This window comes from Mastigoproctus giganteus, chromosome 8 (assembly GCF_048544385.1).
Source record: "Mastigoproctus giganteus isolate SK-2022 chromosome 8, ASM4854438v1, whole genome shotgun sequence".
In the NCBI taxonomy this organism is placed as follows: Eukaryota; Metazoa; Arthropoda; class Arachnida; order Uropygi; family Thelyphonidae; genus Mastigoproctus; species Mastigoproctus giganteus.
The window spans coordinates 68230722-68243569 of NC_143582.1; the positions used below are offsets into that span (position 1 = coordinate 68230722).

General features: G+C 36.9%; 1 protein-coding gene across 3 annotated transcripts in view; it reads right to left on the reverse strand.

Moving 5' to 3' along the window:
* Positions 1-8034: 8034 nt before the first annotated feature.
* Positions 8035-12848, reverse strand: part of LOC150081598 (tyrosine kinase receptor Cad96Ca-like) — a 222436-nt gene continuing 217622 nt past the window's right edge. For all 3 annotated transcript variants that reach the window (XM_090379461.1, XM_090379460.1, XM_090379462.1), the window contains one exon: positions 8035-8654. In XM_090379461.1, the coding sequence (XP_090235587.1) occupies positions 8383-8654 (272 nt within the window). In that variant the 3' untranslated portion in view covers positions 8035-8382. The remainder of the gene's footprint in view (positions 8655-12848) is intronic.

The following is a 12848-nucleotide window of genomic DNA, read 5'->3' on the forward strand; positions in this document are numbered from 1 at the left end:
CACATGATGAGGGCAGCACATATCATGTGGGCAACATGATATGTCGATGCCCAGTGCAGCAAAAGCCTGTGGCTTCCTTGCACTAATGCTTTAGTGCTAATACATAAATCAGATGCTTTGCATTATTTCCAAAGGCAGTTCAGTCCTCTTCTCATTAATTACAGTATCAGTTAAAAGCCAATTAATATCAAAGAACACCCCTTTGAGGACAAAGCCTCTGAATTGCAGTTGATTGGAAAACTAAGAATCCCCCCCCCCCAGAGCCTCTCAGGCACCCAAAACACCTAATAGGTAACTCCCTCCCATAGTATTTGGGGTAACTAGTGCTATTCTAAAATACAGAGTGCCCCGTGAACCTCACTATAGCAGGGAACAACTGTATCTGTGAAACTATTTGTAGAAGATATCCTCATATTGAAATATATTTGGGATTATTCAATTTCGTCCACAATATTTAAGATTCTTATCTGTGGCTCAATTCTGTAAGATTAAATTTAAATATAGTTTTATGGTATTACATATTAACTTCTCTTACAATATATTTATGAAAGGTGTAATAGTTATTTATACCAAAGTTTTATACTGTTGACTGCTTCCTATAGAGTTAAACCCCACCTCAATTATAACAAATGATATTCCTTGAACAATTCAAGTATTCTACACCCAACTCTAGTGGAATAGATCTTGAAGTGATACCTTGTATAATTAAATTTTTATAATGAAGTCACATGCACTATTACAGATTGACATATACTTTAGATATCTGGTGGTAGTAGCAAAAAAAAACCTCTTACCAATAATTTTGAATTTTTCCTATCATGCAAGGTATTTTGCATTGTTGGCACAATAAAGTTGCTGTATTTAATTGCTATTTTTTTAATTAAATAACATTTTCTAAGTTCTAAGAAAATCGAGTTATTCAGGTGAAGTAAATTTGTTTCTGATACTTCCATTGGACAGTAAACCTGTCTTGAGTATTGTTTTAGATAACTCAAAGGGAATTTTAATTGAACTTCTAAAATTAACTATGTAAGCATTATCTTCTAATTCCAAAACTAGCTGTGGCTCTTCTTTTTCTGATAAACCATCATCAGTAATAACATACACTATTCATAGTGATTAAATATTGTGGAATTTAAATTTTAAAATATTTAATCACTACAAAAAGTGATTTTGTAGGGGTTTTTTTTTTTTTTGCTAACACGAGCTCTTAGCAGTCAATTTTGAAATGGGCAATTATAGGACAAATATTTCCAGAAAAAATGCCTTAGTTTGTTAACCTCTGTACTAGGTAGTACAGCAAGTTCCAACCAGTTTCTCCATACAGTTAATAATTCTAGTTAATAGGGGGTTTATTTACACAATTTTAAATAAAAGTGTCAATGTATTTCAATCAATGTACAATTATTGAGTTTGACTGCATATTAGACCTCAGCAGTTTGTTAATGGATTTTATGCATTATTAAGTTATTTAATTTCAGTATGTTGATGGGTTTTATCAGTCAAAAGTAATGCCATGTCGATTGAAATCAGTTCAGATTCCAAGCATTAAGTGGCAGTGCAGGTGATATTTTTTTTTTTTTAAGGACATTTCAACAGTGAGCAATCCCAGAAAGAATAAAAAATAAGATCTGGCAACCCCACTTCAGTCGTACAACACTGGCAAGAATTTTATCAGTGGGATATGAAATTCTTAGACATTTTTGTCCAAAAGACCCTCCTGCTCCTTATGACCTTCATTTACCACCAGAGTCATTAAATTTACAAGGCACATTAAAGTTTTGAAATTGTTAAATTTCAAAACTTTAATGTACCATGCAAATTTAAAAAAACAAGAATATTATTAAAAATAGCAACTGCTTTAAAATGGAAATTAGTTTAGAATGTTGTCATAAAGTGGGAGCATGACAACACAGAACTCCAATTGCAGTGCTTTAAATAGATTGGTATGTTTGGAATATTTTAATAATGGCAGTCTTCATAGAGCAACTTACAAATAAAGGGTTGTCACTGCTGAAATTTGTTTAGAAATATTGGGAGTTTGTCTCAACAGGATGAAAGATGTGCATAGCTGTGGGCAAAATTTCCAAGACATTAACCAGTTTTTTTTTTTTTTTTTTATGAAAACCCTAAACACAAAAGGTATCAAAACTTATAGTACTTAGTACTGTGCATGGGTTGAAGAAGAAGTATGGGGGGGGGGGTGCCGGAAACTTTGCTCTAGAGACTAAACAAGGGTTTCACCACTTCAAGCCTCCAATAAGCAAAGTGGTGGTATTTCACTGGTTGATGAAAGTCATCTACCACCTGAGACCAGCATCCACTGGGTGGAGGAAATTGTTTTCGGCAACAAGAGATCAACAGTAAATGAAATTGCAACAGCTACAGGCATTTTGTTTGACTCTGTGCATACCATTCTTCATGAAGATCTTGGAATGAATGTGTCAGCCAGATAGGTTCCACGTCAGCTTTCTCAGGAACAAAAAAAAAAAAAAAAAAAAAAAAAAAAAAAATTTGTATCAAGTTGTGCAAAAGAATGCTAATTTGACATGCTTCAATGAATGGTAATTGTAAGTGATTGTAATGATGGGTGAAACAGATTCCCCTGTTCAGTCCTGAAACCAAGCAGCATCAGTATAGCCAGTGGAAGCATAAATCACCACCACCCCACCCAAAAAGTTCTATGTTTCTGAAAGTGTGGAGAAAATGGTCGCCATTTCCCTAGATAGCAATGGAATAATCCTTACACCAGAGATTCCAAACTTTCATGGTTCACGGTGCCCTTAGTGTCTCAGTAATTTTTTCACAGCACCCCTAGGCCACAAGAAATGCCTAACAGTTCCGTTTATTAAGTAGTTAGGTCCAAACAACTTAAGTTAAAACTGTAAACTACCTCAAGCTAGTAGTTTGCTCCATGTCTGACAGATGTAGAGTATTGCTATATTTCCCTTGAAAATTTTAAATATCCCACAATGCCCTGGAGTGCTGCAGGGCACAGTTTGGGAACCACTGCCTTACACATATTCCTACCCAGCTGATGGCACAAATGTTGGTGTCACAGTGAGAACCGGTAAATGTGATACTGCAGGTTCATGGGATGTGGTCCACACCAAGTACTTATTGACATGAGCAAGGAACATGATCTGACAGACTTCAGAAAAGAGATGATCGTTGGATATTAGTTGAAGGGTGGCAGCATTATAGAAATTACCAGTTTCACTGAGCACTGTAGTTAAGGTGCTTCAAGGCTGGACAGAGCAGCAGTCACCAAGCCAATGGCAGGTTCCCGTGCCTCATCAGTGGTCACAATGAATGTAAGCTGTCCCACCTTGTGAAAGCTGATAGACAAAAACAATAGAAGGGCTGATGGTTGACTTTAACCAGGGAATGACCAGCAGTTTCCAAGACCACAATCCAACAAACCCTTCTCTGTTGTGGGCTGTATAGTAGATGTCAAGGTGCTCGTGCTTATGGCCACCCATCACCAACAATGCCCAAATCACATTTCCTGTTATGTCATGTGGATCGTAGATGGAGCATATGGTGACAAACTGCAGAGAGGAATCACTTTACTGTCCAGTACCACCATGCCTCATCAGTGGTCACAATGAATAGAGGCTGCCCCACCTTGTGCAAGCTCATAGACAAAAACAGTGGAAGGGCTGATAGTGGACTTTAACCAGGGGATTACCAGCATTGTTTCCAAGACTACAATCCAACAAATCCTCCTTTGTATAAGCTGCCACAGTAGATGTCAAGGTACTCATGCTTATGAATACCCATCACCAACTATACCTATTCCTGTTGTCATGTGAAAGGGAGATGACATGGCAACAAACTGCAGAGAGGAAATCACTTCGATGTCCTGGTCCAGTGGCAGCAGATAGCAATGTTTTGGTTTAGATGTTTTCTAGTATTGTTTAAGAATAGTATTCTGAATGCAAAAGTGACTTAACAGGTGCTACCTAGGCTGCCTAATTTGCCAGATATGAAGCCCATAGAAAATCTCTGGGAATTAGGTTATTCATTTTAAAATACTTTTAACTTATAATGTACTACATACATATTTCCTTAGAAATGTTGGCTATTCAGAGAGCTTTTCTTATAGTCCATTTTGCTTTCCTTTTAAGAAAACCAGCAGTATTTTCCTATTTTCCATGTACATATCCTGGTGAACACATTCCCCTTGCTCATTACTTACTTCTCCCAAATTTTGAAAAAAAAAAAAAGGGTTGGGAGTGCAGAAAATGAATTCTTAAGGACATTTGGTAGCTCAGATCTTCATAACATTGCAGTAAAGTTGATATCAGAGATTCTTAACTATTATCATTCCTTTCAAGAAATCCATGCACAACTGCTTTAAATGATCACCATTCAGTGTCCTGGAGCTTGGGAAACAGTATTCTTACTATCTAATATACATTCTGTTATGTAGTAAGAATCTGCTTTCTTCTTTATCCACAGCCTTACCAAAATCCTTGATTAGCCTTATATGCAAAAATCTTTTTTCTGCTGTAAAATATGTTCCAACCAGTGGAACATATTTTACATTACAGTAAACCTCCGCTATTCGCAGGGGTTACGTTCCTGAGAAATGCCGCGAATACTGAGTTATGGCTCCCATAGTAATAAAGAGGTTCCATTCCAAAGTATGAAATATATAATTTTGTCTATGTATGTATTATATGTATCTTCATAATATGACTATGTACATAGTGAAATGCAAGCATATGGCATCAAAATGAAAATAAGAAACAATTTAATATTAAATTTCAAACAAATCTTTCACACCAGCGTCTTTGCTACCTAAAAAAACTTATCCTGCCAGTGCTATCACTAGTTTCGCTAAAGTGTTGATAAAGGAGTTTTGCCTTTTTACGAATGATGAGTGAACTTAACGGAATTTTATTTTGAGTTCGGCCTTCTATCCACAGATTTAAAGCCTTTTCCATTTTTTTAATTTAACATCAGGAGTTAAAGAGCAAATTTTTGAAACAATTAACGCGTTTTCACGGACACTACTGCGGATTTTTTCTTCCGATTTTTGGATTGATCGTATGGTTGACTCGTTGATTTTATAATGTTTTGCCACTGAGGAGACACTTTCACCATTAGAAATTTTGTCTAATAAGTCAATTTTATTTGCTAATGTCATCACCTCCTTTGATCCTCTCACATTTCCCTGTTATTCGTAGCCATATTTTTGTACAGGTTAGAAAGAACTTGTCCACAATTAAGTCACTTTCTTCCGTTAACACACTCGAAAAAGTCTGTTTTACACTGCAAAACGGTAGGTTATCACTTTTGTAAGCATATCAATTTATAAGCATATAAATTAAAAGCAAATGAAGAAACCTTCCATGACAAGCATATAACACATACTGAACAAGGATTAGCGAGAAACATCCACGCTCGCGCTTTGGTCAACCCTCTCCCCACACCCACTGAGCGCTATTTTGACTGGGAAAGAATTTTAGCCACGCCCATGTTTTTTTATGGTGGAAAATGTTCACGGCGCTTTAAAATTCTCATTTTTTTAGGTTTCATTTTATATTAAATCAGCAACCACGAATAGCGGGGGGTTTACTGTACTTCTAACTGGTAAAATTTACTCTCTCTCTCTCTCTTTTTTCCCACTGCTGCACAATGTTTTTCTATTGTACGACTGTCCCACAAACATAGAAGACTATTTTGTAAAACCTCTATAGACCAGAGAGTAATCCAGTTACCTTAAAATTACAACAGACATTCCAAGTAAGTCAGGGTACTTTATTGCATTCATTTATTGGGCATATTTTCATGTTTCTTTCAAGCCAACAACATGGAGAGAAACTTATCAGGTGCAGCAAAACTGCTTTTAAACTTCATTTTGAGGCATCAATAAATGTACACTATGTATTAGAATTGTGTTCAATGCTCAGTTTGCCCAAAAAAAACCACTAATACCCTTAGACACATATATGGAATTCCTGCTAGTAACTTCCACTGATGTAACCCAGAACCATAGAGTTCTGCCTGCTCTTTAGATAAGTTTAAATCACAAATCTCTTCTTGCCTAATTGAATGCAGCCTATTATAATTTTCTGGGTGGTCCAAATCTATTAAAGTGGACAGTCCAGCATAGTCTGCAGCACAAGACAAAAGCAGTGATTAATACAGTAAGGATTATCATATTTGCTCATGCCTTCTTTTGTCACATGATTTCAGGAGATCTGGTCTCAGTAGGTCTTCATTATATGGAACAGGCCTAATTATAGATATGTTAGGATATTTGATACTGTGCTTGCTTTTTCTGGCATATCTGATATTTTTGCTGTACAGAAATGGCAATCATCAGTATGGTTTCAGGCGCCTTCGTATCCAGGTGGGAAGGAGCAGCAGCGCGTAGCACATGCTTCTTGATTAGACCGGAGTTCGAGCCCATCACCCCCAAATACGGAGGAAGCGGAAAGGTCAGGGAATGACCACCGCATATCCAGGAGCAATATGGCCTTAGTTGCTAATGCTCCTTAAAAAAAAAAAAAAAAACCCAAATGATTTTTGAAAATATTCAAAAATCGTTTTGAATATTTTCGTTAGATTCTTTTAATTGCGTTAACTTGATTTTTAATTGTTTTAAATTGTGTTAAATTGATTATTTAAATTTTACTCTAATGTACCGGTAAGTTGTCGATTTTTTTCGTTTTTTCTGTTTTAAATTTCGGGAGGGTATCATACGGAAGTGTTCTACTCACTATTTTGAGATAAACTCCTCTTATTATTTTACTAATTTTAACATTTTAAGTACAACACATGAAAATATGCAATTGATATGTAGATAAACTACAACAGTCTTTCTGTTAAAAGAGATATAAGTAGGAGTGATGAGGTTGAACATGTTAACACCTCCCCAACATTACTGCCATCTGTGAGCACATGCAGATACAGCAAATCAGTGTCATATCTACTTCCCTAAATTGTAATAAGAGATATGTATTTGGGTAATGTACAAAAACCTGTATATTGAACAGTTGTGATGTGAAATTTAAGAACTTCTGAAATGAGTTGATATATTAGTGGAGGTAAAAATCATGTTAGCCAATGGAATCAATGTGCCATTCTAATGAGTTTAGATTGTGAAACATTCTGTGGTCATCCCCTGGAGCTCTCTGATCTTATTATAGCTGTATAGGGACTTTTGTATGGAGTCGTGACTTTACACTTGTGTTAGTGGTTATCATTATAATGTATGCATAATACTGAAAAAAGCTTTGTAGGAATTTGCAGTACAATCCCTGTCCCACAGGGCAGGATCTCTCTCTAGTCATCCTTCACCTTTGGAACTCTCATCAGCACCTGGATTTTCTTCCCTGAACCTTCTGTTGATTTTTCTCCCGTGTTATATGAAATAAATCTAGGTTGCACACAATTCGTAGTCACTATATGCTGATCCCTAATGGATTGGTTGCCTCCACACTTACCTTAAACTCAACCAATAAAGATATACAGGGGTAGTTTTGCTTACACAGCAATTAGACTTATAAAAATAATGCTACTTTCTGATTGGTGTTTTTTATTTCTATTTAAAGTTCTTGAAAAGGGCACTATTACATGTCTTTCTTTGTTTTGTATTTGAAAAAGGGAAAAAAATGAGAAATATGCAATAACAAATTCTAAATGTAAAAATCAATGAATGCAACTATTTAGCTTTAAAAAAACTGGTATTGCTATTATGATTTTGTTTTGCAGTGCATATATTATTAATTAGATGAGGGGAAAAAATTCCACAAATGACAATGTCATAACTAGTATCAGGTTTCCAGAAAAACTGCTACATAATCACTAATACTTTTTATAAATATCTTTGGAAACGTTGCCAATGTTGAGAAATGCTAATTTGAATGTCAGCAGAGAAAATAGTAATGATAACATTAACTTTTGTATCTTATCTCTTAAATATAGGGTTTTTTTTTTAAATAATACTTGTGTTATTTTAAGTAATTCTCATCTTTATTTAGAAAGCTGTGAACTACCATTTTAAAAGTACACGTGAAGAATGTAGTCAAGGAGATTTAAAATTTGCTTATATCTTTACATTACTGTACAAGTCCACAAGTTCCTGCAACTTATGTTTTTCCACTTCTGGAAGTATCATTTCACCTACATTGCACTATCTTGACAAAGAAAGAGAATTATTCTCTACTGAGAATGTGTCACTGTACAAGTTTTTACTACACATTTTGAACATGGTGGCAGTCATTTGGGAACTGATTGAGCATTGTTTATGCCACTAAACAATATACATACACATTTTCAAATCTTTGTTCATGTATCACAGTTCTTGCTTTTAAATAATGAAAATCCTAGGTCGCAATTATCAATGCTGTGCCAGGTATTATCACTTCATAGTTTTTCTCCAGATAGATTGACAATGTTATAATATGAATGGTCAGGAAATCTTTCAAGTTCTATATATTCATGTTCACTGACCAGCAGTTTATCTAAGAGACTGACCAACTCACTGAAAGATGGTCTTTCTTGGGGATCCTTATTCCAACAATAAAACATAATATTGTACATTTCTCTCCTACAGTGTTCAGGCTTTTCTAGGCGATAACCTTCACGGACTCTTCGCATCACGTCAGCAGCTCCAAGACCTGGATATGGTGTTGATCCTGAAAACAAAATACAACATTGTAATAAAAGTGAAATGTAGCACTGAAGTATTAATTACAGGAGGTGAAATATTTTTTATTTTGAGTTTCAATCTAGTGTTCCAAATTCAAAATTTGAATGAAATTCCTATGAAAATAAGTAAATAATCACTTGTTAATTTTTACTTAAGAGACTATCCTGAACATCTGTCTTAGAAATATAGCAATGCAAATGGCCTAGAAATACACTTCAGTCAACCCTGTGGTTTGAACGTTGTGTTTAATAACATTGTATTTAAACACAAACGGAACACTGTATTTAAACAGAAAGTAGTGGGAGTGCTGTGGCTTACGAGAGAACCAAAGGGGGCGATTCTCCAATGCACAGCCTAAAAAAAATATGTACAACTTATGAGATGCTTGCAAACCTTGCTAGAATAGGACATGATCTAACCAAGGAGGTCTTTGTGTGTGCTAGGTACACTGGGTGTCAATAAAATTAGGCACTAACTCAGCATTCCAATGGGCGACTATGATGGTTTGAAGAGTAGGTAGATGCCCTCGAAGGAATTGAAATGGGGAGGCCCATCAAACTCACAGCTGCCCAACTCAATGCCAGGCTCACTCTTGTGCATCAAGCAACACAGCAGCAACCTTCAGGGCAGAATGCACTGGATGAGATTCAGTGCATTCTGCCCAGTGATGGTCCCACAGGAGCTAGTTATTGTCGGTGACTATGAGGGAGATGGGAAATATATTCAGCAAAAAAGGATAGGTGGAATAGGACCAGGGTAGTCTATCAGGGGCATAAGTTGATGACAGAGCAGATATCTTTTAAGGTCACAAAGGGTGATATTGTTGTGCACGTTGGCACTAATGACATTAAGAGTAGGAGAGCTGCAGACTTACTTGAAAAGTATGGGTTAAATTTGAAAATGTCTGCAATTATGCCCAGACACAATAGGAGGGAGCATATGATGAGAGCCTTGTAAATCAATTCAGCCCTGAAGAGATTGTGCAAGGCTCATGGGGTAGAATTTTTCCTCATCGTGGTCTGTGCTTGTTAACAAGAGAGACTGTTTCAACAGGATTGGGATACACTGAAATAGAAAGAGTGCAAGAATATTTGCTGATGCTATCGAGGCAGTTTTAGGTGGGTTGGGTTGGGTTGGTAGTGTGGGAGGATTCACAAACTAATAGATTAACAGTAGGCAGAGGTGAAAGTGATTCTTGCACTGCTTCTATTAGAATGAGGCAGCGGCCTGGAAAGCAAGGTACTAGGAATTTCAAGGACTGCTGGGGGAAATCATGGAACAAGTAAATACAGGGGTTGTGTTAGGGTAACTAAGAATAAGAACAGATGCATGTACACCAATGGACAAACTTTCAGAGGGAATGGATGCATGAAATATATTTTTTTTTTTTTTTTGGCTGATGCTAAATAAGCTCATATGCTTGCATTACACCATTATTACTACTACAAGTATAGTAAATAAATTTGAGGTGCTGGTGAAGATATCAAAGGGCTAATGCTGTTAGGATATCAGACACATGGTGTCACACAGAAGGAATGGAGAATTGGAATTTGGGCACTGCAATGTGTAAGGAAGTGCATCCAGTTGACATGGGTGAACAGTGCAGTGTTGAGTCAGTTTGGTGCATGCACTGGGAAAACCAAGTTTAAAGTAGGAGTGTATTATAGACCTAATGAGTACAATGAACAATTATACACAGAAATAGTGGGCCAGCAAATTGGATCGTCTTATAATGGTGGATTTTAACTTTGCAGATATAGACTGGAAGTTGTGGGTTGGTCACTCACAGACTAGTAAGACTTTTGTGGATTTATTGGAGGATTGTTTTCTACAGCAGCATGTTTGAGAGATAACCAGAGGAAGTAATACTCTTGATCTGATTATGAGCAGTGATTCTTCATGTATTAAGAATCTGCAGATAAAGGAACCATTAGATTGCAGTGATCACAGTATACCGATGTGGGATTTACTAAAATATGTAACTACCATCATTGGTAAAGGGAAGGGTTTTTGCTTTCTTAAAAGGTGAGTACAGTGGTCTCAGAGATTTTTTAAATTCTATACTGTGAGACCAACTGATGATGTTTCCAACAAATTCTAAATGAGAAGCATTCAAGGAATTAATCTTGGCATCTACTAGGCTTTTCATACCAACTAAGGAATACTGTCCAAGGTTTAGGCATAATTGGATGTCAGATGAACTAATGAGACTTGTTGCAGAGAGAAAAATGCATGGGACACACATAAATTATCAGGAGACAGATGCCTATGGTAGATAGAAGATAGTCTGTAATCAAGTTGCAAAGGATGTTAAGCAAGCAAAGGCAGGCAGATTACGAGAAATCTTTGGCAAAGGATGCAAAGAAGAGCAGTAAAGACTTCTTTAATTATGTAGGGTTTTGGAAGGAAGAGGATGAATCAGATTGCTCCACTTGACATCAACAGATCAATCGTTGATGAACCTGCTGAGGTAGCTGACAAACTGAATGAGTATTTTGCATCTATCTTCACACGTGAGGAAGGTCTGTAGGGGAGTGGAGGCTGGAAGCTTATCAACCTTTAGCCAGTGAGTTATAAATTAATAAGTTACCTACATGGTAACTTATTATTAAGTTACCATTTATTACCACTTATTGGTAGATTGTCAAGCCTCTACCATTTATTGGTAGAGGCTTGACAGTTTGGAAAATTCAAAGGTTAGCTGTATTAACTACAGGTAATACAGCTGTATTACCTAAATGCATAGGTTGTCTATTTCCTTTTCTCTTAGTTATTATTTTTTCCTTGCCTGGTGCAGCATAAGCCATTGGCTTTCTTGCACCATGTGGCCATTGTTATTTCCTCTGGCAGGGGGCTAAATGATTTTGTAACTGAGAGCAAAGTGGAGGATAAATTGTTGAAAATGAACATAAGACACGAATTATATTAAAGGAAGTAAGCAAACCCTTAGCCATAATTATGAAAGCTTCAATGGACTCAGGAGAGGTCCCATGGACTGGAGATGTGCACCCAATTCACAAAGAGATGAAAGGGTGACACGAGAAATTACCGACCTGTTAGTTTAACTTTTATTCCAGGGAAAATAATGGAGTCACCGTTTAAAGAAGCAATGCAGGATCATCTAGACAATACTGCAGTATTAGTTCAGACACAGCATGGATTTGTTAAGGGGAGGTCTTGTCTGATCAATTTGACTGGATACTACAATATGGTCACAAAGAAACTGGATGCAAAAATTTTCTATATCATATACTTGGATTTCAGGAAAGCTTTTAATACTGTTGCACATGGAAGACTGCTGTACAAATTGCAGCTGTATGGCATTAAGGGCAAGTTGCTACGATGGATAAAGGGATGGTTGAGTGGGAGATGGCAGAGAGTGGTAATAAATGGAAACTGCTCTCTGTGGACTAATGTTATTAGTGGAGTCCCCAGGGTTTGGTGTTGGGCCCATTGTTGTTTTCTGAATTTATCACTGATATTGATGAAGGTATATCACAGTTAATGTCTAAGTTTGCAGATAATACGTAGGTTGGCACGTTTGATAATGACAGTACACTACTGCAACAGGATCTGGAAAAGTTGAGCAGATTGGGCTGAGAGGTGGCATCTGAAGTTTAACATTGTCAAATGTGAAGTACTGCATATGGGTAGCAGTAACCCCAGAGTAACATACCAACTGGGTGGTGGTACTATACTCAAGGTAGTGAGAACGAGAAGGACCTGGAGTAATTGTGCAGTCAGATATGAAGTTTTCTGAGCAGTGCAGACAAGCTGCAAGAGTAGCTCTTGGTGTCTTGTCAATGATATACAGGAATTTTGCTAGCAGGGATATGGAGGTGATTGTCTCCTTGTATAAGCAAAGGCCACACCGTGAGTACTACTGCATACAGGTCTCATTTTAGGAAAGATGTGGAGTTGCTGGAATAAGTACAGGGAAGGGCAACAAGATTGGCGAGTGGAACAAAGGGCTGCTGTTATCAAGAAAGGCTTAAGTTATGCAAATTGCAGTGTCAGGAGACTAGGCACCTGTAGGGTGTTCTGATTGAGGTGTATGGTTTGATTAAGCTTGATGCTGATGGGATTCTTGCTCAGATTACTCATCTGAAGGGATATAAATTCAAATTGAGGAAAGTCAACTGTAGAACAGATGTGTGGAAATTTACCTTTAGCCAGCTGG